Below are 26,316 nucleotides of genomic sequence, written 5' to 3'. Positions count from 1 at the left end.
TAGGTGATATCAAATTAAACGAATTATTACAATACAGTTATTATCCATGAAACGTATATATTAAATAAATAAAACCATATATTAACGCTATATAATTAAATAATATTTTAATATATATTAAAAAACACTTGGATGTAATCTAAAATTCATAATCTACATCAAATGTCATAGGTGGGCATATGAAAATGAAAGAAAATTTTTAGACTCTTGAACCATGATGTACGTATATAACATAACGTGTTAACCAGAGTAACAATCTGTTTTTCCATTTATCTATAGTTTATGTGTCGATCGTCTGATTGTGTGATACGCAAACTTTAGTCCGTCCTATAACACCGATCGTTACCCTGACAAAGGAGATCATCGCTAATCCGGAACAGAATCGCCTCTGAATACGAGCACAAACCTAAGCGCGTTACTATACGCGTATCTCGTTTCTAATTCGTGGGGATCGGTGCGTTTATACGTCCTGAGGCTTAGACGACATGCATATACATGCACTGCCGTTTCCTATTCGCACGATTCGCCTGGGAACAGGTCGTTTTCCTCACGGGGAGAGTTCAGGTGCGCCCTCGCCGATGATTCAGCTTGAATCGAGCGACGCGCTGATAATGTTCGCGATAATTAGTCACGAGAGAGGCCGATAGCATCTACGTTGGACCGTTAGCCAGCCGACATCGAATCTTTTTCTCGTCGTCGACAGATTGACACTTTTCAACGATCGAACGAGTCATCTTTGAATGTGCGTGTAAAAATTTCGCGTAAAAATTAAACGCCGATTGTCGTTGATTATTTCGCTCTTTTTCTTTTTTCATGTCTCTCTTTGTTAGTGAATAATAACGTGATTGGAGGGGTGTAATTAAGGATTATGAGGATGATTGGGAAATATTACTTGTGTGGGATCGTAGTGTTTTTGGAGATACACGTGACTCCTGCGTGAAACGATATATAAGGACGAAATTTTGTTCTGCCATTCGTGACTTCTAATAGCGAGCAGGAATTCTGTATACATAGCGGTATTTAAACCGTCAAAATCTAAATTTGGTGAATTTTGTTGAGATACTCCAAGCCACCGAAAGATTACTTTCATCGCTTTTATGTGGTTTCAGTGATCTCAGTTTGATTTACTCTTTGGTTTTAGGAAATTATAACGATATTTGTGAATAGAGATTCGATAGTAAGTTAATAAACGCTATTATTTCACATGGATTCTTTATTAGCTCGTTATATTTTATATTTACTCGTTATATTGAAATATATCAAGAAACGTAAAGCATACAGCAGCTGTAGAAATATTATTACAAGCGGAATTTTTTTAATTGCTATACTTTAAAACATGATATACGATCTGTTTATATAAATTGTAATTATAACTAAGAATTCTTTATTTTCCTTCAGTTTTCTTATTGTCTTGTATTCGTTATCATGTATCGTTTATTTTAGTGTCAACCGGTTTTACTCCTCCATTTAACAATCTATATCTAATATCGTATCTAATAATTACTCGAATTTCATAAAAAGAAATATCTACACAATCGTGTCCGCGATAATAGTCATTTATATTAATGGAAACTGATTTATCAATGAATCAAAGTAATTCGGAATGGATGTTCGATTATTCAATTCTTTCCAATTGGTGAGGCACCATTTTCCGACGCGCTATTATGTTTCGAAAGAAGCTGCTACAGTTACGAAAACATTACAGACTTACAGTCTTCTTCGAGCATGACACGTCCCACAGGATACGCTAAGAAAACTCAAGGCATTCCCATCCGATGACGAAATGACCTGTGCTGTTGCAGGTGAGTAAGAATCATCGGCATGCGCTATCAAAACCGTTCTTTTATTGTACCGTGATTTTCTTTCTTGAAGATCAATCATTTGCTGGACCTCCGATTTTGACGTTCCAACGACCTTGTTCCGAACAATTGATGCATTGTGTCTTGTTTACCTTGAATCTTTCGCTGGGCAATGAAACGAAGGTTCTGACGAAAGTACTTAATCTCTGAATGAAAAGATCAAAGCTACTGATAAAGATTTTTGTTATACTTGAATGATGTTTATCGGCTTCGGAAATTTTTATGGTAATAGAAATTAAATATAGTTGGAATTTGTTATATAATTTTTTAGTATTAATACAAATTTTATTATAGTAATAATATAAATGTTTATAGTAATAGAAAATAAATATAGTTGGAAATTTGTATATAATTTTTTAGATTCTTTCGATGTTAAGTGGTGACATGTTTACTAATCTAAAGCACCATAGATGTAGGGTAGAAATAATTTTGTTAAACAATCGTATTATGAAATAAGTTTTCCAACCGACGAATGATATAGTTTTTCATCTTCTTGTGATGTTGTCAATATTTTGATTTAACAGATGTAGCCTTTATATCAACATGCCCCGTTAAAAACTTTCACAGAAGAAGCGTATCCCGTACTTTATAACCAGAAACAATGAAAAAAACTACTCGTAAATACAGATTTGGTAAAATGAATACCTTTCAATGGCAGTCGGGTTCATTAGCCAAACGTATCGTTAACGTTCGTTAGCGTAGCCATCGCGCGGTGCTGTACGTCTGCGCGGATTCGAGGAATTGCCTTACAGCCGGAAATTTCACGAGATATTTATGTATTGGAAGGGGGCTGCAACTGTCTACGGTATAGTCCTGTAATTTCGGGATTTCCACTTTCCAGCGTTCGCCGAGAACCGTAACAGGGCCGAGAAGGAACGATATAGTACCACGGTTCCCAACTTGCAGTTCGCGACCCTTTTTGTATGTTATCACCATACCATTAGTCTCTAATATAATAACGAAAAAATGAGAAAATATCGTTTCAACTAGTTTCACTATTCCGTGCAAAGTACAAGATTGAATTCTTAGATGTTGATGCTCAACCACTCAAATATCCCTATAATTCTACAAGTCCCAATATATTTTCATAGATCGTTCTCTCGCGTGGTAAGTTTTGGAAAATCACTTAAAGAACTCAACCGATAAGATGTGCAAACAACAACAACAACAATCGTCTTCCCTGTATCAATGAGTGAAAAACTGCATGTTTGAAGTTATCTCGTTGTTAGTGCTAATGAGTAACACAGAGAGGGCGAATATGATAGATTATTTGATGGTTATAAAAGGTTGGGAAACACTGATGTAGAGGGAAGGAATACGCGCGACGGTTTCCCCAACGCGTACCTCTCATCCTCCGTCTACATCGCGCTCTCAGCTTCCTGCTCTGTGATCTCAGCCCGTCTGAGTTTCATCCCTCTTCAAGTTAGCTAACAGCAGGATCCTGCACAATGTAGTCGTGATTGCAAATCCGCTCGTTATCATCAAAACTGCGCCCGACCTAACGAAACCCACCCCCTCGACGCGCGCAAGCTCCTCTCTCTCTCTTTTCTCTTCCTTTCTCTTCGATCGTTTCACTTCTGCGCGCTGTATCACTCCGTCGTTCCTTTGACGCGACGAAGTAAGTACTTTCGGAGAGTAAAGAGATTCCCTGCTTTCGCGAAATTTTTCTTCTTGACCGAGAGTTCGAAAGTCTGTCTTCCACCCTCTCTTCCTCAGCTACGCTCTTGGATCGAGTAATTCAATCACCGATAATGGAGAAGCGAACTTTCGGCTTCTGACGGTTGATTCGACTGGAAGTGGCGTGAAAGTTGAGGCTGTTGCGAGACAGGGGATGTTTGCAGGCTCCGGTATGTTTTTGGGGTGACTTATTATTTTGCATGATACGGGAGGACGTGGAATGTTTGAGATGACTGCTGAAGGTATTTTGTGCTTTAGCTTGGTAATTGAATTTCTCAGAAACATAATCAATTTCATTTTTCCTCCAATTCCTCCATTTCATTCTAGAAGTACTGGATCAATGTTGAATTTCCATATCATTTTGCTTTCATTTTACTTTCATAAGCTCGCTTATTGGAAGAAAGTGGTGTAGATGATAGCAAATTTCAAGATAAATTTCAAAAATTTTTGCAACGTCGTCGCCCTTTTTTGCTCTTTAATTTGTGGAATTGATCAACGTAGATTCTGAACGACTCGATCAACGATGATAGTAATTCGTACCGTATACAAGGTACGGTAGATGTTTTCTTGCATGATAATATTTGATTTTCGATCCTGTTGCGTTCTATCGGTCATTTCCAACGCAATTGCATTCTTTCAACGTTAAAAGATATTTCAAGGAAAATATAAAAAAATTGTTATTGGTATGCATGATTCAGTTAACAATGTAAACGACATTCGTAGGAAAGTAAAGAATGTGGAAATCGTGAAAAACGGACGAATGTAAATCGTGTCTAAAAACACGTTTCTTCCCTTCCTTTTCTTCTTTCACCGAATATTTAACACAGCCAAAGGCGTTTCCATGCTCGCAGTTTCTCTCCAAGCATTTTCAAGAAATTTTCCGACATCCAAACGGCATTATCATGATAAAAGTAGTCCAGGAACCTATTCGCATTTGAAAGCGACCAACGTTCATGGGCCATTGTCGCGCAACCCTCGATACTCCATAAAAGAATACAAATTCGAGAAAGCAGGCTAACATGTCACTCGCAGCTAACCGCCTGCTGTGCAAACATGCAAACTCTTGTTAAAATCCCACTACGTAGCAACTGAGTTTCTTTTTCCGTTATCTTACACGAAACGCTTGACGTTAAGAAAAACGTGGATAAACCTGACCTCGACCTACTCGCGTCCTCTAAAAAATCGTAACGTTTTTTAACTTATATCCGATGAATCAGAAATAAATGTATGACTGATCGATCTTTCATTAACGCGATATTTGTTATTGATTTATTAAAACTGACTGATTTATTAAGGTCCGATATATCGATTAGAATCTTATATTTTTTTGTATATGCGATCATAATAGCTCAATGTTGTAACACTGCTGTGTTAAAGACGAAAGATTGTACCTGCAACTTTCGCTTAAATCAAGCCATTGCTGCCAGGTAGAACAAAAATAGTTTATCTATATGTATATTAAGTAAGAAAGCTGTATCTGCATTGAAACTGAAGATATAACAGCTTATATGTGAAATCAAGATCTTGTTAAATACTAAAAGTTATTATTCTCAAATTGTATAACCAAATACGTTTATTTTGAAATAAAACGACAGAACAATGCTAATGAAATTTCAAAATACGTTTCGTATAATACACATAGTATATTCGTAAAAGGTATCTACAAGTGTTCGAATACTTTGGCGAGCAACTGTACGCGCGATTTCCAAGGAGGAAAGGACGTCGGTCGCGAACGAGATTTTCGATGGTATCGATTAACGCGACAGAAGAGTGCCGGGCAACGGTTTGTTCGTTCCCTTTGCCAGGATCGGCACCGGTGGAACCCCGTGGCTCCTTTTTCGAGGATCCTCCGCGTGTCCTCGCGAGGTAGAACCTTTGTCCAGTCTCGCTCCCACTAGCGAGATAATTCGACTGCCATTTTTCTCGCTTTATGCGGGTAAGCGTTACTAATGGCCCGTTCCCTGCCGATCGCGAGGACCCTGCACCTTATTTTGCTCGTTCTTGAACGCGTAAACGCGTTTACGCACTCTTACACTACGCCTCAAAAGTATCCAGCCGCTTGCTTTCACAAGATGTATCTAGTTTAATTAGTCAAAATACACACGCATTTTTCGTATCTGATTCGAGAAGCCAAAGATTTTACCGATAGAAAAGTAGTTACTTCGCAAACCCTGTTTTTTTTTATCATTTGTAATTAATCTGTCACCAGATCAGGGTTTTTCATGGAAATTTATATTCTTCGTATAATTTTTGCGCGTTTAAATTTCTAATAAATGTATAAACATTCACGGTATATTTAACTATAGGAAGAATTAATTTGTACATGTATTTTGATAGAATTTAAAGAATCCAAATACTTATGAACGATAGTGTACCTACTTACAGCTGGTGCACGAGCGCGTTTTGCGAACCTGTGCACACGCGCCTACGATGATCTTAACAAATAGGGCATATCGTGCTGCATCGGGAACGTATGACGCGCATTTGTCTCGAAAATGTTAGGTCGGCTGTGGAGACGCGAGTAACGCCGCGATAAATGGGGAGAATTCAGGTTCTGTTGGTTCCTTTATAGGTAAAGGATTCTTTGTTAGTGGAACTCAACCCTTCCGGTGCGTACGTCTGATGTTCGAGGGTGGTTGAATGAAGTTGGTTGAGTGAAAAACGAAGGGAAGGGGTGGAAATAGGTAGATAATATTTTATTCCAATAGTTCTGAATCCAATAGCTATGAATATTTCCTGCTCGTAACAAAATTTATCAATGTCGAATTTCGACGTTAGATATTAAAACGACATCGTCCTGTAGAAACCAAAATAGAAACCTAAATAGAATTAATTTGGAATAAAGCTAGAAAAATCCTTTATACCAAATTAAAATTTTATCCTAAATCGAATAAATTATAAGTTACGACTAATTTTAAAGTAAAGTTTATGAACTGTTTTTTTCCGCTTTGAACAATTCCTCGAGTAGCTTTTGAGATACTTTTCCACGACAGTTTCTTTTGCATATCTATTGTTTAACATCGTCGTCAAATCGGTCCACGGATTCCAATTTGAATATGCAACACGGAATACATCTGCATGCAGTTTCGCAGCAGGTGTTCCTTCCTTTTTTTCTGCTCCAAATCCTACCTACTTCACACTCGAGGAAATTTCTATCATTTCGGAATGCAAGGGTTTTGTCGTTTGCTGTGAAGTCAAGAAACGGCGCAGGCTTTTCCTCTCAGGTAAAAACTCATATTACGGTGAAACTCGAAACCAAATGGGTCTTCCACTATATATATATATAATCCTTGAATACTTTCAATACGATGACATGGAGAAAATTTGTTATACAAAGTTTTGTCTAAAGATTTTACATACATAACAATCTTTTTTCAGAGACACGATAAATGTTTATTTCTGATATTAAATTTACGTAAAAAGTCACAGCTCCATTTACCATTTATCACGCACTTGCATAGTCATTGCAATTTGAACGAGTTTGCAAAGAAACTCGTAAACCGATATCGATTTAAGTAACGTAGATAACGTTAAACGTTTTTTTATTGAATGTTAAACTTTCCTTTATTGAACGTTAAAAGTATTTGTTTCTCAAAATATATAATACGTACTTACCTACCTAATCGATATCTTTCCGCTTAGCTTAAACATCGATGCTTGCATGTGACGATCACGTGATCCCACAGTTAATAAAACAACATTCTTTAAAAAGTTATCGATCATTCATTCGCCAAGTTTTCGTTCGATTTCGATAAGAATCAATATTTGCGATTAGCGATATACACTAAATGTCACGTATCGGAAATAAGGACGCAGTTTGTAAATCGATACTTTGATACCATGTAAATCACGTAAGGAATGAAAAACAATGACTTCCTGTTCGTGGAATTGCCAAGTTATATGAAATTTTGTAAATGTAATTTTTATTTGATTTTGAAGGTGAACACGTAGATGCTTATTACTCCCTTTCATAACTTTAAAACTATCGTTGCAATGTTAAAATATTGAGAATGTTAAAATGTTATTTGTCTTAATAACTGTAATCTCTGATTTTCGCAAAACTTTGGCAACTTGTAAGTAGATCGCGGATTTAGAATTTAGAGCGAGACACATTTAAGATAATTCGAAAGCACGTGTCTCTCTAGACGATAATTCCAAATATTCATAATTACAGATATCAAGAATTGGTGATCGGATTTAGAAATTGAACGCGCAATTCCAAGTTTGTTTAACAGTAGCTGCTTGTTCTTGCTATGTAAATGTTTTTCTAATAAATTGTTCGATAGTAGCGATATTACTTTGGTACATTTGTTCTCTATATTTCTGTCCCCAAAAGCAAGGTCGAAAAGCAAGACCGAGTTGACCGTTTAGTCACGGTTCACCCTTAGACGTACACTATCCCTTTCCAACATTTATTTATACGTGTCTACTTGCGTGGATATATATTTTATATTTCTTCTCTTCCTTTTTATTTTCGATGAGTTTGGGTTCTCGAGGAGGTTCGAGCACCTGTTTGTATTTCTGCCCGCCGACACATAAATCATCCTGGAATGGACTAACGCCTTTTATCACTGCTATCCCTCTCCAACTCCTGTCTTTCTCTATCCGAACCATATTCTTCTCTGTATAGGTGTGTAAATAAGTATATAAGTGTGTTCGGCTCTAGTCGAGCGACCCGTTTACGCCCACGTCTAAGATGAATATGAATTTTTCATTTCGAGACCCAGGAAAACTGTCAAACGAGTTTTTTTGGTCCTACCCCTCGCATTTTTTTTATTTTTATTGCCATGGCGCGCGTGTGCACGCATCCGTGAAATCCAATGTTTCTTGAATTATGCGTAGATACAGGGAGAGGGAAGATAGAGAATGAGAGACAGTATCTTTGCATTAGAAGAAGACGGTTTAAAAACGAGGTGGGTTACATTTTTGGTTAACGAGACATTGATGATGTTTACCTTAGGTTAATTGATTCGAAAGAGAATGAACGAATGGTTTTGGGACAAATGGAATGATTCGAATGAATTGTTGTATTATTTTATGGAAGAATGTTAAGCGAAGTAGAAAAACGAATGAAAGTAATTGACAAGTGTTGACCAGTGTTTAATTTTTGGTGAAAGCTAATTTTGCAACGAGACACCTTAATTTCGTAGTATAAGAACTAAAATTACAATATCGTTTTACGAATAGAATTAGCAAACTGCAATGTTTACGAAACGTCGAACAAAGTGCAACGCACTATTAAAAACGCGATCGAAATCCTATGGTTCACAAGTGTATCATATATGCATAAAAGTTTCTTGCAAGAAAGCGCAGAAACTCAAAGGAAGAAGCCGGTGACAAAAGGAACGTGGAAAGAAATAGAAAGTGAGAGACGCGATCAGCAAAAACCAAAAAAGAGAATCAACTCTACTATGAGGAACACGTTGCCCGCAGAAATTCCATTCGATTGTGATTCGCGACTTCCCCCACTACTCCGCAAGGAATTTACGATACCAAAAGCCTCAGTGGTGGGTTTTCGCGCATGGAACATGGGCGTGGTCGATTGGGCGGAGCCTGGTTGTCGTTCCAGGGGTCTTCGTCCCGAAAAGCATCGTTCCTGTGCCGCGAACAACCCCGAGTCGAGTCACGCAACTCCGTTCCCCACCACTCAGCCTCCGACGTTCTAACACACGCGTACACGTATACATACACGGACGTGCACGGAGTGGAAACAGTGCAAAGAAGCGTGGATACACAGCGTGAATGTGTGAGTGATAGACCGAAGCGGCGATTGCAGAGTGTGGAAGGGGCAGGATCGAGGATGCCAGTCTTCCCCGGGCCACGGATCTGGACGGCGTATTTTCTGCGATCCTTTTCGATCCTACAGATCCGCGATTTTTTATTCCTCGCGAGTCCCCTGGTTTGGCTTTCTTTGGTTTGATACTGAAACTTACTCGTTTGGAACGAGTTATCGGATCGTAGCGCGAGTTTTACTTTCAAAGTGTTGTGAAGAGACTTTGTGGACTACACACATATATAGGTTGACTACTGACATGTTTTTGTCAGTTTAGCACGTGTATTTGGTATATCAGCAGACTCTTTTTTTGGTTACTCGATGATTATGAAAATGAAGAGAGGAAGTTTGTGAGTTAAAAGGAAGTTCTGGACCAATTTCAGGAAAGATGAAGGTGAGTGGATTGAGATTTAACTCTGAAATGCTATCGTCGGATAGTAGGTGTCTAGCAATAGTTTAGACAACTTTGTTATCTAACGTTGTTAAGATTTATTTATTTCAGCCTTTTTAAATTTTGTGGTAACGAAAATTAGTTAAGAATACACGCATGCATTTAAATAATGTATGTATCACGATTTGAAGTAACACATATGTATACATGCTTACATACCTAGCTTCCTTTTGTTTGTCGATTATGAAAGATTAAATAAGATAGTGAAAAATTTTGTTCGATTCATTGACAGTAGGTAGATAAAGAAGATAAACGTAAGTCGAATATGTGAAATATATATAAGGTGTATAAACAGGTGTGAATCATTTGTTTAAGCGAAGCGATGCGCGGGTTTCGAAAGTTTTTCGATGTTTTATCGTTGTTTTATCGTTATGTTTTATCAAAAAGCTTTGTTTAAAAATGATAGGTTATAACCAATCATAGTACCTAATGAAATACAATGTGAACATTGTTCAATATATTTTTGTTTACATTGTCAAAAGACATTAGAAACCTCTTTATCAATAAAAAGTTCTTGTTAAACACCTATATACCGAGTAGTAAAATTAAATATATAACTCTGTTATATTATAACGTTGGAAATAAATTTTCAAATTGTCTTTAAGTTATATCGAATCAGTAAAATCTGAAAAGAATAGCTTTTTGCAATTAAAAGAAATATCTTACGTCTCGTTATAAAATTCATTATTTTAATTCATCGAAACATTGCACTTCTATCCTTTGAATATAATTTTCATATAAAAAATCCAATTTAATATTCCAATGTAAAATTCACCTCGTTATAATTAAAACATATCCTACCAATTCATCAAAATTAATGATTCATTGAAACGTTTTATCTCAGTTCTTTAAATACTTTAAACTCCGTCATTGTTGTTGCACAACAATTACGATCCTGCACGTCAAACTCATAAACGTCACACCGAACGCACACAATGTCCTGGCAGCAAGTTTTTCTTAAAAACTGTTTCTGGAACGAAACGACGCGACGGCCATGATAATTTTGAAATATCGCGAAAAATTATTTACGATCGCCGGCGAAACTTATAAGGCCGATAAATCACTGGGAATGGTATACTCGCTCGTGCCATTAAACGTCCGTCCCGTGTAGCAAAGTGACGAATCGGATGTGTACGAGGATCGTCGATGTCCGGTAGTCGGTAGTGAGGCCCGTTTGACCTCTTCACCCTGACATTTCTCATTTTGTCAGCTCATCTCCGTCGTTTCGAAGTGTTGACGAATAAAAAATGAATACTATTATTCTTCTTAACTACTCGCTGATTGCATTCTTCGAGCATCGAGTCCACTTACGAACGATTGAGAAATTCTTTCTTCGTTTCTTTCAACGAAAATTCGATTCTTCTCTCGCGATAATTGAGTTAGAAAGCTACTTGCGAATTTTCGAATCACGATCGTGTGAAATATTTACATTTAAAGAACGATTTATAGGAATTAACCGATTTCGTTATGAGGATCTTCGATCGAAATTGATATGGATTTTTTTTTTTTGAATATCTTATTATACGTACTATATCTTTTTGAATTTATACATAACTACATTGTTAGTAAATACACGTACGCGTACCGATAATTTGCAACGTTGAAATATCATCTACTATCTCAAGTTTCTCATTTGCACCTATCAAGCCTCGATCGCGCTTAATCATAAATTCCTATTATCATGTAATAAATGCAGCTCGATAATTTTGTTGTATAATAACGCTATCGAACGTCATATTATGAAATTGCAGTTCATTAATTCTATTGTTTAGAAACGAAACATTTTCACGCTTCGTCTATCAAATTAAATATCAATTCTCGAAAGTATTCGATATGCTAATAAAGATTACACAAATATCTATTCAATTTTCTTTCCCGTTGATTTTTCGTGAATTATCACTTGTCATCTCACACTACCCCATTGTTTTAAACGCTATACACGCTATCGTCATAGCAACTTTCATTCTTGTTTGTGCTTCGATATATATAGGTACTTTGTTATTCCACTCTCATTAAATTGTCACGTTTTAATAAACGATTCTTTCACAGAAAAACCAGGTAATTTTAATTTTTTCTTTATTGCTGTCATTAAATGCTAAACATGTATGTATAAGTAACGCGTTCTTTTACAATATCCTTCAAATTGTAAAAAAAAGTATGAACATTAGCTAACAACATGTTTAATCGCATGCGATCTGCGCATTGGAAAATCAATGTGAAAACGAAAGAATAGGCAGGTTATATGTTTCGATGGCCGATTTACAATGACAACCCTAGTTTACAGGGATTCGTAGAAAAGCAACCGGTCGAAATTCAACAGGTAATTTATAACAGGTCAAACTTCGTCGTTTCTTCTCCAATATCTTGGGATCTTCCACGAAACTGAATTCGCTGAGTTCAGTGGTTTAAAAAATAATTTATAGAAAACGCAGGTATATTCACTTAGGTGTACAATCTCTGGCAGAAAGTTTCCGATCAGAAGAAATTTCTTAAAAACTTTCGTGTCTTCGAACTATAATTTTTATTATATGTTATTATATTTAATACATTTATTATACGTCATTATATGTGATAAAAAGCAATGGGAAATTAACGGGCACTTAATGTGAGTCATGAGTTAAGTTAAAAATAATCGAGTTTCTCCAGCAAGGAAATAGCCAGAGAAATGTCACAAAAATCATAGGATGTAGGATGTAGGAAAATGTATCTGAGAGCGAAAGATGAGTGGTCCTCGTGCAGCAACTAGTCGAAACGATAGAAAATTGCGTAAAATTGTGAAAAATTTTAGACGAGCAACTTTGAGAGAGATAAATCGACACAGAACGTTTCCGACCGTATTGTCAAAAATCGTTTAAATGAGATGAGTTTTTCATTTCAAAAAGCTAAGACATGTAGCGGCACATGAGTCAGAGGACATTCCAAATCATGTTGTTTTGCCTCGGAGTATCAAGACCGTCAGATTACAAGTAATGTAAGAACAAATGAACTCTGGGCAAAATGGGTCGAATGAAGACGAATATAATATATGAGTATAAATAAACAGACTCGATCGCGTGCGACACAGTATCGAACGGTTCATATCGAGTATCAACGAGTATTAACGAGCATCTCCAAGTATCTACGCGACGAACAATAACTAGTATTTATTCCGAGTTTTATATTGTATCAATGACTCACTGTACGCATATTTATTTATTTCAAATATACTTGACGTATTGCGACAGCAATATTTCGCCTTCATTATTTCGCGATACCGATTCGCGGCAAATCCTCCACAGACAAAACAACTCATAACAAAAAAGCATAAAAGAGAACGCGTACAATGATGTAAGAAACATCCAAACTGGACAGTGGAGGATTGGAAGATAGTAGTAAAGTAACAGCAAAGTAATAAAAGACTGTTTACGCGGTAACAGCATCGAAACAATGAAATGGCCAGCGAACAGTCCAGACGTAAATCCGAATATTGAAAAGACTGATTCGCGAGAAAAGGCTTTAGAATAGAGAAGAACCTCGTCAGGCTATCTGACTATCGTGGGAAGAAATTCCCCGCACAGATTGTAAATATCTCGTTAATTCAATGCCACAATGCGTCAAAGTAATAATACGTTCACATGCAAATATACCAAAATAATAATACCTACGAATATTTAAATTAACAAATCGGATCGGCAACCTTTTCCCGTGTAATATTTTGTTCTTCATCTCGCTTCTTTTTCGTAATAAATGGAAGTTTGTGTTAGTTTATTATCATTTAAGTATTTCACGTTAAACTTCTTTTCAATTTCCCATTATTTGGGTATTTGTATTAGGTCGTTCGAAAAGTTTCTTTCGTTTTATAAGGAAATGGTGGATGCATAACATTTTCCGTTTTATATTATTTTATCGAATTACGTATGATCCATTTTGTTCTATCAAAATAAAGATCACAACGTTCGACAGATTAGGTTTCACGTTTGTATAAAGATGCATCGTTGTAAAAGATGTGTTTGTAAAAGAAAGACTCTTTTCGGACGATCTAATACGACAGCATTTTGTAGTTCTTACACACGGATGTTTTTAACAAATTTCGTATTAATACGTTCGATGCAAAAACTTTTTGCCAGTATTTCTTGATATCTTCCTTCTTGCATTTCTTATAAATCCGCAACGATTCGTTTATGCTTTTCATAAATTTAAAAAGCTCTTCAACTGTAAAATTAAGGGTTCGATTAAAAGATTGGAAATATTGTTATCTAGCCACGTGATCTTTCATCGAAGCAATCGCGTTATTATCATTTCTTAGGCTGAACATCTTCGTACAACTGTATTTCTTCGAATGTTCTACCAAAGTAAATTGCTCAAAGGCGTTTAAAATCTCGAAGCAAGGACAATCGAAAATATCACTAAATTTAGATTATATTTTCTATTTAATCACGCGATCTTCCGGTTATTTCATCGAGATAATTGCGCCAGTAAATCCGTGATCCGCGACACGGTGTATTAATCGACACGGTGTTACGTTCGAAGAGAAACGTAGCTCTCTTTCCGAGGGAAGATCGAAATGCCAGAAGGTATAAATCACAGGTGGGAAGTTCAACTTTGCCTTCGGCAGATCATAAATCAATGACCGTCCAGTTAAACGTGAAATGATTACTGGCCGACGGGAGAAGTTACGACAAGGAGGGAAAGGACAGAGAGAGGAAGATGAAATGAAAAAGACGTGTTCGTGTAGCGTCTTCGAAATTGGCTGTCGTCGATGTTGTCTTTCTTGAGGTATCCGTTGTGCAATATCCCTGTTCTTTATATGTTTCGCGTTTTCACGGCGATTCACGTTATATTTTCGTTCGTTTGTGTGTTTAGTTCGCGCGTTTAAACCGGCGAATGCAATTTGAAGCCGACGAATAAGAATTGTTTACGACGGAGGGTGAATTCTTTTGAAATATTTTTCTTTCACATCGCTTATTTTTCGATCGAGGAAACGCACTTTTAACGTTCTTGAAAAATCTTCGCTCGTTCTAATTCTGCCGCGTTCTTTCCGTCGTTATCGTGTTTTTCTGACGTTAAAAAGTATTTCAAGTTTAAGCAAAATCTGAAAGAACTATTCTTGGTATATATGTACATGAGTTTTCACACCAATCTTTTGTCCAGTATATTCGCCAAATAAATAAGCGTGAGATTGAAGTATAAAAATGATAAAAATTTAAGGATCACAGCAGGGTGAAATAAACGTTTAATAAATTGAAATTTTTAATTTCCCGAAGGTTGATAGAACAGTTTTTCCATATTAATGTACGAATAAAGCAGTAAAGAGAAGAAGTACGTGGTAAACGCAATAAATCGAAGAATATAATGTAATTAACTCATTGATTGCACGCTGTGGGGAACAATAACCTTTGTGCATTACTCGTGTACCAATTAATATAATCAAGTCAAGACTCGCTGTTCCAATGTACTCACTTATACATAATACACGCACGTGTGAATACACAGGTGGATTCATGAGCACGTGTGCCGCGACATCGATAAGAAAAAAATTGCATACAGATCAGATACGCGTTATCTTTGCGTTTATCTCTCTACGCACTCACAATGACAACCTTTCCCTCTCTCTCTCTCTCTCTCTCTCTCTCTCTCTTCGTTGCACCTACTTATTTGTCTCTTTGTGTTAACCAAACCTCTAACAACACGATGGGACTGAAAAGAAAAAAAAAGAGGAAAAAAACTAACCAGCTGCATCGTGTCGTTCGAGTGTCAATTAATCGAGCTCGAAACTCTACCACGGGTTTGTTTCAAGCGGTTCTTGACTAATGAACGACGACTTGTTAAAGAATGAATGCATTTTAATCGATGACTACCATTTGCTATTAAAGATCGAATAGAACGATAATTTAATGTAACTTTTTCATATTTCCCTAGATTCCTCGTTTCAACTATAAAATATAATTAACTTCCGAGAGATTATAAAAATTATACGCACTTTATGTTGGCACACCCCATCCTGAAGAATCAACTGGAAGTTAAAAGAAAAAGAAAAAAAAGACAACTTGAAAATTAGTAAAATCTCCTGCGTTACGCATTCAATTAAAAGGAAGCTGCGCAGCTACGATCTTTAGGGGCGTGCGTATCGCTTAAATCTCACCATCCACAATGAACAAATTTGCGCCTACCTAAAGGTCGTTTCGCGTGTACGCACGTTTGATACACGATGTGTGCGTAGTCATGCGAATCGTTGAGGCCGGTCGTTGAGGAACGAAGGGATCATGCCCAAGAGCGGCATCATTTATCAGCCGGCGGCCGTCCGCTCGTTTATTATTTCACTTTGCCGAGTATTAATTGAGATTTGGAGCCCGCAGCCAGCCTTTCCGTACCTCCACACCCGGAAACGATCGTCTTATACTATGTGTTTAGCGATGGCCTCAAGTACGTCGCAAGTAGATTCGAATATTCAACGATTATTCAGTTTCCTAGGTTGGATGTCTCAACAAGAATGGTACATTTGGCAAGCGAGCGATTCTACGTAAAAGAACAAATCGAAAATATCGAATAAAATTTCTTCATACGACGCATCATTCTTGAGAAAATCGACTTTGAGAATATAGTTACAAATGTAATTAAAATATAGGTTGAAACGAAGATGAAATATTTGGCAAGTACGACGAATGAAATATTATATCCATCTATCAAAACATGAAGAGAACATCCAGTATTCGATTCGGTCTGGCGCTTAATCCCATCGCTAATGATGTTTTTTTCTCGTACGACACGTTGACGCTTTATGAATCGATCGATCGTGCTGGTTTCGCTAGCTGACAAATTCTAACGCGAGACTCTCTTCTAATAACGTTAATACCGTGGCTCGTGTTCTTTTCCATCGACTCCGGTATTCCATGTAAAATGTTCGTTTTAATGCCTTGGCATTAAATTCACGATGACATTAGGTAGAGACTTGTAGCATCTGCTTGAAAGGTTTATCGAAGGAAGGTTGTATGCGATGGGTTTTCTTTTTGTACAGGATGCTTTAGAGTTGCTGTTCAGAGCTTTAAAGGGTGTAAACTAGTACAATGTAAAGACAGATTGTAAAGTATTTGTAAAAGTCAATAAATTACCTATCATGTAAATTACACTAATAATTTCTCTCGAATTAATTTCACAACAATCTCGTTTCAGGCTGAAATCTTCCTAATTGTTCTTAAAATTATCGTCGGCAATGAAATCTTCATCTAAATAACTATAAAAAACTATATAACTAAATAAGTATAACTAATAAAGTAAAACGAATAAAATTGCAGACGGAAATCGAGACGGAGCCAGATTGCACGGACAGCATCCTTTGTTCGAACAACAACAACAACAACAACAACGTGAACACCAATAACAACAACGTAACCAGCATAAAGAAAGCTGCTACTAATATCAACAACAACGACAGTCACGATGGAATGGAAATGGACTGTGGCGGTTGCGGGGAAAGCGTTCGCGAGCGGACTGTCCTCTGCGTAGGGGGTCGTACCTGGCATTCCAGATGCCTGAAATGTTGCGCCTGTGCGAGGCCTCTGCACGATCAGCACTCCTGTTTTCTTCGAGGGATGAGGCTCTACTGCAGGCACGACTACGCCTTGTAAGTACAACTCGTTTCTATTTTTAAGGTCAGTGGAGCTCGTTGTCCAAGTTTAACCATCGTAATTTTTTGCATCAGTGGGGAACATAGTTTGTTTGGTTAGGTTAGCTGATTTATGTGACTGAAGGTACACTACAAAAGGTATTTTCACATCGCTGTATTCATTATAACAATTACGTACTAATTAGTTAGGTCTAAGCATATTAAAGTTCGTGTTATTGAAACTTGATGAAATCATTGAGAAATAAGGATACGTAGCTAGCCACTGTTTGTCATAATTACAATACGAAGACAAAGTAAACAATTTGTCCCTTAAACAAGCATAAAGGGATCGAAAGCCACTGGGATCATTTTAGCGAGTCACTCGTTCGTAATACAGAACGACCCTTCGAAATCTATCTCAAGGGACTTGTTCATAAAATCCTTTGAAAGTAGCTGCTCGACAGGGTGTCCGAGATATCTGTTATACGAATGTCAGCATATTCCGCGAGAAGCGTTTCGTAAGTCGAACAAACGGTCATTCTTTCCAGGTGTTCACGAGTGGTAGTCGAGAAACGTCCTCTTAAGCTTTGGCTTTGCTCACCGGTTACGTATCAGTGGGGTGTCTGTTCTTCGATCAGCTGGAATATTATTGGATTCATCGGTAATCCTTCGTGTCGCTTCTGGATCGCGGGCTAACTGTCCCTTCTGGTTGATTATAGATCGCGGCCGAATGATGGAACGCTTTCGTTTGATGAATTGCTTTTTTGATTATGCAAATCTTACACTCTTATGAGCACGATTAAAGGAACAGAACTTAAACACCTTAGTTATCTTTTATTAGAGAAATATTAAACTTACTAAAACTTATAATTAAAGCTTATAATGAATAGGTACTGTAAGTGCCTTGTGCATTTTGTATATTTTTGCATTTTACGCGTTTTTCTACCTCTACATTTCGCGTAAATGCGTAAAAAATCCGCAGTCTACTGATTAAATATCTTATCGCTATTTTTCTGCGATTAAGCGACTTAAGCCTTAGTCTTTATAGTCCTCAATGATACCAGTTAAGAGTTAAACGTATCAATCGGAAAAGTGAAAAAAAGCACGATTATAATGATTTAGCTAAAATCTGTCTGTCTTTGGAGTCACGTGGCCGTCACGTGGGTGCAGATATTCCCGCAGATGAACAGATATCCTTACGCGAGTATTCGACATAGGGTCGAGAGAGATTCACCATTGGGTGATTAATGTCTTCCGATGTAACCTTCTTCTTCTTGGTTCTTCTCCTCTTCTTCTTACTTCTCTTTTCTTTTACTTTCTTCTTCTTCTTCTTCGTCTTCTTCTTCTTCTTCTTTGGACCTCACGCGTACAGTCGGCTATTCACGTCATATACGTGTACCACGCATGCTCACGCGCGAGCTGCGAGTCACGATGTGACGTTGAAGCCGGGCTTCGATGCCCGCTACGAATAAAGGACATCTCATCTGACGTTTTCTTGCGGTTACAAGTCCCTGGAGACGAAAAGAAAAGACGCCGGTTTTGACCCGGGCCGTATACGAATATTCGCAATGGCGAATCTTTTCAATCGATGGATTTTTTTATACAATCTTCAAGCGAATCAAAAAATGTACGTGTGTATCTGGTGTGATTTAAATTCCTACAATAAGTTTTGTTTAACAATTGTATATTGACTAAATTTTTTAAAGAGATTATTAGCAAGCATATTATAGTAGACGGTTAATAAACGCATTATATTTAATTTGTATTAGATTCCATATGACAATAATATAAAACCTTCACAGATGAAAAGTATGTAAGAACTAAATGTAACAGTATGAAATATAGAAAATCAGTGCGGATTTTTATGTATTTACGGGAAATTTATAAGTACGAAGGTATACAAAGTATAATACTCTTTATGATACATGGCAAGCAAAACAAGTCTCTGCTTCGTTTCCATCTGTTTAATCTTTATAGAAATGTAACTTTGTATAAAAATCCGTAAACTAGCGATAAGATATGCAACGAGGATGGATTTAAATATAGAACAAGTATGTAGTATAATTATGTATTTCTATATAACTGAAAGTAAAAGATATTTCAAAGATAGCTACGTAAAAGAGAGCAGAACGTCCTCATCGTTGCAGATTGCTTGAAATTATCGTCTCCTCGGCATGTTTAGGAAATCGTCGAAATCGCAGTAGCAGAAATGTAGATTACCCCCGGGCTTGCAAGCGTCGTGTCTCGAATCGTTCTCAGGAGGGCGTAGGCATTCGCATTTAAGTGCCATTAAGGCAGAAACGATAAGGTCGTGATTAAAGCGGCGACCGATTCCCTGTCGCGCAGCATCGGCCACACTGAATTAAGAGAACCGGAATTTCGACGCTGGCATGGCTAATAGAGCGATTTCTGGTTCATCCTGCTCCTTCCATTCTTTCTCTTTCTTTCTTTTTTTTTTCTTTTAATTTTGTTTATTCTTGCCTGAGAAACGACACGAGGAAAAGGATCGTGGAAGGAGAATAACGTCGGCGAATATTTATTAATTTAAAAGACACCCGTCCCCTGCTTGAAAAGCACCGACACACGAGGGTGGACCAAAGAGAGGGAATCACAGCTAGCTGCCTTACGAGGCGAATTCCTTAGACTTTAGATGGAACACTGGCAGTTCTTGCTGGTGACTCGGCAGCCACGCACACGCGTGCCTGTTTTTGTATTCTCCAGAGAAAAATATGGGCAACCCGTACAGAACTGTATACTTACGGCTCTAGGTCTATTACTTTTTTAATTTATAAAGCAATTTGTGCAATCAAAATCATATTTCAGATTTGGAACCTCCACGATCATTAGATAACATAATTTGTGGTTCTTCGAGTTTTGATATGACGAATAAAATTTAAATACAGGCACGATACAAACAAGATGAAGCTTCCAAACAATTCTCTCTGATCTCCTATAAGTCACAATATAATACAATTAAAATACTAGATACGTAATTCAGTAATAACAAAATTATCTTAAATTTAAAGAATTCCAATTTTTCGTACTAAAATTTCTCCATTCATACTCTATAAACGTTACTATATGGCTTGTTCCTATTACCAAAAACGATAATTCAAGCGTAAAATATCGCCAACGTAATAATTTATCACAGGGCCGATTTATATCTTAAAAGATATCGAAGATCGCGATCGAGATCTGGCTTCGTAGCGCGAGAATCGAATGCAGTCGAATGAGGATCGGAGGTATAAGGGGGGACTATGAATTCTCTACTGTGCAGAGGTCGGATAGCGGCCGACTTAATCCCCCGTTGACTTATAGGGCCCGCCTATGTGGAAGAACAAATGAATAAATTAGGGCGGGGTCGTTTGGTAGCCGATGTACGGCCCTGAAGATTTATTGATACCCAATACCAGTTCCTCTGGTCTGGTTACACGCTGCTTCTGACCGTCTCTTATTTCGCTCTGATCCGACGTAAACGCGCCGGAAAAGGAAAGGGGTGGCGCCACTATTTATGCTAATGACACCTCAAACTTTCACCGGACCTTCAAGCTCAAAGAGATCGCGTCAAATGATTTATTTTAAACTATATGAATCTTCCCTCGTTTCTTCTTTTTATCGTGAATTTTATTCAGTAATTGTCAGTAATGTTAAAGTAATTACAAAAACAAATGTATATTTTATTTGCAAGAATCGACCAATAACGATAATAAAATGATCATGATAAGTAGGTACACGTTATGAAGTTCTAGGCGAAGCTTTCAGAGGTTTAAAAAGATACTCGGGGTATCAGGTATAGATGTCTCGTCAAGAATGAATAGATACTTGCGTGCTTCTAGGCGTGCCTTGTGCGCGATCACCATAACCAATAATACCCGAAAATACCATGGATGCGACGGTGACGATGCGATTCGTGAACCGACTAATCCTTCCGTGGCTTACCATATTTTTCCATACAATAACCAACCTTTCGGTCGATCCACAATTCTTCTTTTTCACTTATGCTACTTATATTTTTTCTCTTTGTTGTTACAACAAAGTTATTCTTCGTTGCGAACAACAAGTTACCTGTGGAGCTTAGAAGTTCTGTTTCCTTGTAGAATTATTTTCTATATAGCTATTGAGTATCATTAAGTTCGACTCGGTGACGAAGACAAGAAATCTAAGAGGGAAATTAATAAATTCCATAGATTCTATCAAATTCACTTCTGCATCACACACCTAAGTAATAAAAATCCGTGGTGTACCTATCATCGTGGCAGATCTCGTTAAAAGACGAGCGTATCGTTTCCTCGTAAGAGCCATCCACAAATCGCTTATATCTCTCCTTTTAAACGCAACACTCGTAAGATCGTGACCCGTTTCCTGGTGTCGGGCGGCTAAAATTCAAAGGGTTAGAGTCATTTGTAGGGCGAGGGAAGCCGCGGGACTGAGACGTCCAGATAATCTCGACGTAATCTACCGGGCGAATCGCGAGAGGTCGAGCGACCCTTAAACCACGCTGCTGACGCGCTCTAAAGGACATCGAGTGGCGGAGTAGTATGTTAATGAGGACAGGACCATCGGATTCTCGTACACGGAGGTCCTGAATGAACCTGCAGCTTCGACCAAAATAGCACCTTCATCCTCCTACTCTTTCATTCTTGTCTTCTCCTCGTCCAATTTTTCCTTTCTACGAAATTTAAATAAACTTTCTTGATCGTCGATCAAGCGTTAATCTAATACAGAAACAAGCGTATCGCGACAATTTCGGCGCATGCTCGTGCGTAAACAGGAAAGATCTCCAAGAACAAACAAATCTTAAGTTAATAATAAACCTCAGCTCTTGGATTAACAGTAGAATTTTTTCTTTCTCAACATTTGGAAGAAGGTGGAAGAAGGTACAGGAATCTTGAATGTACGATAAAAATCCCTCTTTCTCGACATTTCAGAACCTTTGGTGCAAAATGTGCGAAGTGTGGTCGAAGCGTAGGTGCGGGTGACTGGGTGAGAAGAGCCAGGGAAAGGGTGTATCACTTGGCTTGTTTCGCCTGCGACGCCTGTTCTCGTCAGCTGTCGACGGGGGAGCAATTCGCCCTGCTGGATGCCCGATTGCTCTGCAAGGCTCACTATCTCGACGTTGTCGAAGGAAACAATACCTCATCCTCGGAAGATTGCGACTCCGAGCACGGCGGCAAAGGGAGCAAGACGAAGAGGGTCAGGACCACTTTCACGGAGGAGCAACTCTCTGTTTTGCAAGCGAACTTTCAGTTAGACAGCAATCCCGATGGCCAGGATCTTGAAAGAATAGCTCACGTTACGGGACTGAGCAAACGAGTGACGCAAGTCTGGTTTCAGAACTCGAGGGCCAGGCAGAAGAAACACAGTGGAAAGATCAAAACGCAAAGTAAGTACATTTGTTATTTGAAAATGTTGCAATTCCTAGTAAAACATAAAATAAAGTAAATAGAAAAATATAAACGATAAATTAAAACAGAAAATACAAAATGTACGTGGATACCTCTGCATATCGATAATGAATTACAGGAAGAAAATACGAAAATACGAGGGGGCAATTAGTATCGCCATGATTTATGCTTCCTTGTTTATTGAACTTAATCAAGTCTATAGAATTAATGTATGAGTTAATATGAAACGATATTACAGACATTTCGTAATTTGAACTTTAGATTCGTGCATTAACGTACCAATTATCTAAACAGTTAGTACCATTATTTGGATCGAAAAAGACGAAATATAATATACACGTAGGATCTCTTTTACTAAAAATCTGAAACTTTTTCTTTCTCTTCTTATAACTATTCTATATTCTCATTCCTAAAGAATAATTCATTTCCTATCTAGTGCACCATTCACCACCAATGCAACATCATCCAGGTGATTTGTACTCAACCAGTGTAAACATGGTAGGTGCCTATTTAGGGGGGTATCAAGGCGGCAGCGCAGGAAGCGAAAGTCCTGGCAGTCCATTGACACCACTCACTCCTTTAACACCTCTAACCCCGACAACGCCCAATCACCTTCAAGCCCAGTTCTGTCATCAAACGGGTTAACTTTATTTAGTAACGATGTCCAATACCGGTGATCATTGCTTTCGAATTTTACCTTCGTCGATCGTTTCCAAGTCTAATATTATTTGCAATGGAAAATTTAGCGTTCGAATTTAGAAGAACATCGATCTATTAGAGAGGAAGAAATTATAAAATTCTAGGATTTCGAAGAGGGTACATTAATTCATTCGAAAGTTTTGATACATGTAATTCTATAGTTAGGTACTTAAGTGTAATATAAATTTAGCATAAATTTTTTCATAGATTTATGAGAATTTGGAATATAGTAAAACCTCGATTATCATTAAGGAAATACTTGATTATTCGAACATCGATCGATTAAAAATTTGCATATGGTTTCCTCTAGGGAAAATTGTAAAATAAAAATATGGTCAAGGTTTTACTTAAAAAGATTATTTAAAACGAACCCTCTTTGAATTCTATAACGCTTAAGGATAAGTTTTAAATAATTGAGATATTCTCTGTCTTCTTTTGTACATACCCAAGACGAATTGTTTCAAACAAAACAAGAAGTAAAAGTGATATTACGAATAGGTTAATATTCTATAGTGAGGATTCTAGTATACGAATAGAGAAAACACGCTATCATTATTTATTCTGATTCGATTGCAATAGTTCGTAACTTGTATTTGCATTTTACAATTAGTCTACTTAACTATTTTACTTGGCAAGAGTGCAATGAAACGAAAAGTAGAATTACAATTTTAATAGTGTTTGTAAAAAAGGTCTCGTTTTTCATAATTAATAATTATTTTATAAATTTGATTTGTCACGAGATAGATTTTTAAATTTTCAATTTGAAAAAAATCGGAATATTTCTATAACATTAATTTCATTCAAATTTCGCTAATATTATTATTCGTTCTTTTTTCAATTTAACATCAACAGTTTGCAACAGTATCAAACCAATGATTACAAAACGAGTAATTTTTAATAACATTGACATGGCTCATTAGTATTATTTAAATTCTCGCTATACGCGTGTCCTATGAAGTATTTTATTTTTAATATAAGATTGTACATAGATGTATTCTGTAGCTTTTGTATATAAATTTCAAGGAAATCATGCATGAATATTTGATATCGCTCCCAATGTTGTACACACATTATCGCAATACTGTAAACCGTACTGTTAATAATAAAAATGTCTTTTACTGTTAACACGTGTTATTGCTTTCAAGCCTGAAGCCCTTGTGTTTCTATCATACGGTGTCTTATCTATATCAATACTGTGCCTTTTCTATTATATCCTCTCCCAACTTTATCAAATTAAAAAAAAAAACCGCAACAGAAAAAAAATAATGCTTATAAAAAAAGCTTAAAACCCCAAGACTCCCAAAATTGCTGAATTTGTTAAAAAGTCAAAAAATAAAGAAACGAAACAAAGTTAATAAAGTTCAAAGATACACACTCATAGGATGGGGAATAAACACGGAAACAAAGAAATATGTGCAACATTTTATATTGTATATATACTTAGTTTACAATATTTACATCACAGTACATGTGTGTCGTGTGTATATTAAATAATGATCCTTTTACGGTTACACAATTAATTATCTAAACACTGTAAAAGATACTTTCATTCGGAACATTGCTTTCTGATGTACCCCGGGATACCAGAGACTCGAGTGAACAGGAAACGAGGCTTCGGTAAGTTGGCGGGGACACCGGACGATTCGAATTTCTCGTTTACGCTAATCGTATACTCGATCTTATAGGTACGTTTTATTAAAACGACAGCCTGATTACATCAGGTTATTCCGCGGATCAATCGAAGTGAGGACAACTATCGTTCTATTCTTTCAAAAAGAAGGAAAATTACATTTATCGCTTCTTTAGGGCCGTGAAGGGCATTCGTTACTTGTAATCGAAGTTCATAAATCAACTTTAACTTGTCAACCGGGGCAAACGCGTTAAATCGTCACTTGCATTTCCAATCTGTTAGAAATAATCATTCTTTTACTTATAAATCTTCGATATTTTAATTATAAATTATGTTTAGTAATATCGTTAAATGTTGTATTTATATTTGGAAGAATTTGGAGGAAATTATTTCACGAGAAATTTTACGAATATAGAAAATACCTGGTTAACGGATGATTCGATTAACAAGTTAAGACACACGATTAATCCTTTCCATTTGCAATATCGCAAATTATCATAAATTAATTACTATACAACGAACGCGACGTTGACGCTGAAAGAAGATACGGAAAGGATTAATCTCATTCTCGCGTTACGAGTTGATCTTCACCTATCAATCGCTACGGAAATATTCGCAACTCACTTCCACATTTGTGCACGCAAATCTGTTAGCGCGTAACATGGAACATTGAGTGTAGTCACTTATTTATAATAAGCTTAACGTCCAGTGCGAGATAGCTGTGCTGCCGTCCAGTCTTAAAAATTCTATACGTCTATACGTCTTTTGCTGGTAATCTTAATAGGTTAACAACGATTTGGGCGGATTTCGTTCTAAATCATAGAAAACATTCGATCTACACATATATGCTTCGATAATGTCGTTTTACAGGTATCGAGAATGTTAACTTTATTAACCCTCTGAAACGTTGATTAATTTATTTATTTCTTAATCAATTATTTGTCCTTTATAACTAAAAAGCGTATACGTTTTACATGTTCACTGGGGTAATTATGATTAATCTACTTTTTACGTACACGTAGCCATTTAGAGTAGTTCCAGAAGGTCAAATAAACTTATTTTTTATTACATATTAAGTATGAAAAAAAACAAGAATTATGAAAAATTGTTTACCTGTGTTTATTTCCTATTTGGATGAATATTAATAAAATATATTTTAAAATACTAAAATATAGATTGTTCCGTCGAACCGTTTGAAACACGTTCTTTGAAACAGATGAAGTGAGAAACTTGATTTGTT

The 26,316-nt window shown here is 36.9% G+C and overlaps 1 protein-coding gene across 2 annotated transcripts; it reads left to right on the top strand.

The window, feature by feature from the left end:
* Window positions 1-3,464: 3,464 nt before the first annotated feature.
* Window positions 3,465-24,571, top strand: LOC126878415 (LIM/homeobox protein Awh-like). 2 transcript variants are annotated; one of them, XM_050641180.1, is made up of 4 exons: window positions 3,465-3,706; window positions 17,032-17,360; window positions 22,271-22,725; window positions 23,184-24,571. In XM_050641180.1, the coding sequence occupies exons 2-4, from the start codon at window positions 17,182-17,184 to the stop codon at window positions 23,390-23,392; spliced, it is 843 nt and encodes a 280-aa protein (XP_050497137.1). In that variant the 5' UTR covers window positions 3,465-3,706; window positions 17,032-17,181; the 3' UTR covers window positions 23,393-24,571. The 2 variants fall into 2 exon arrangements, with proteins under 2 accessions (XP_050497137.1, XP_050497136.1); XM_050641179.1 differs by lacking the exon at window positions 3,465-3,706 and adding an exon at window positions 8,619-9,703.
* Window positions 24,572-26,316: the final 1,745 nt, after the last annotated feature.

The sequence above is a fragment of the Bombus huntii genome, chromosome 3, assembly GCF_024542735.1.
Source record: "Bombus huntii isolate Logan2020A chromosome 3, iyBomHunt1.1, whole genome shotgun sequence".
Lineage (NCBI taxonomy): Eukaryota > Metazoa > Arthropoda > Insecta > Hymenoptera > Apidae > Bombus > Bombus huntii.
The sequence above is the reverse complement of the archived record's forward strand: the minus strand, read 5'-3'. Positions and strand labels throughout refer to the sequence as shown.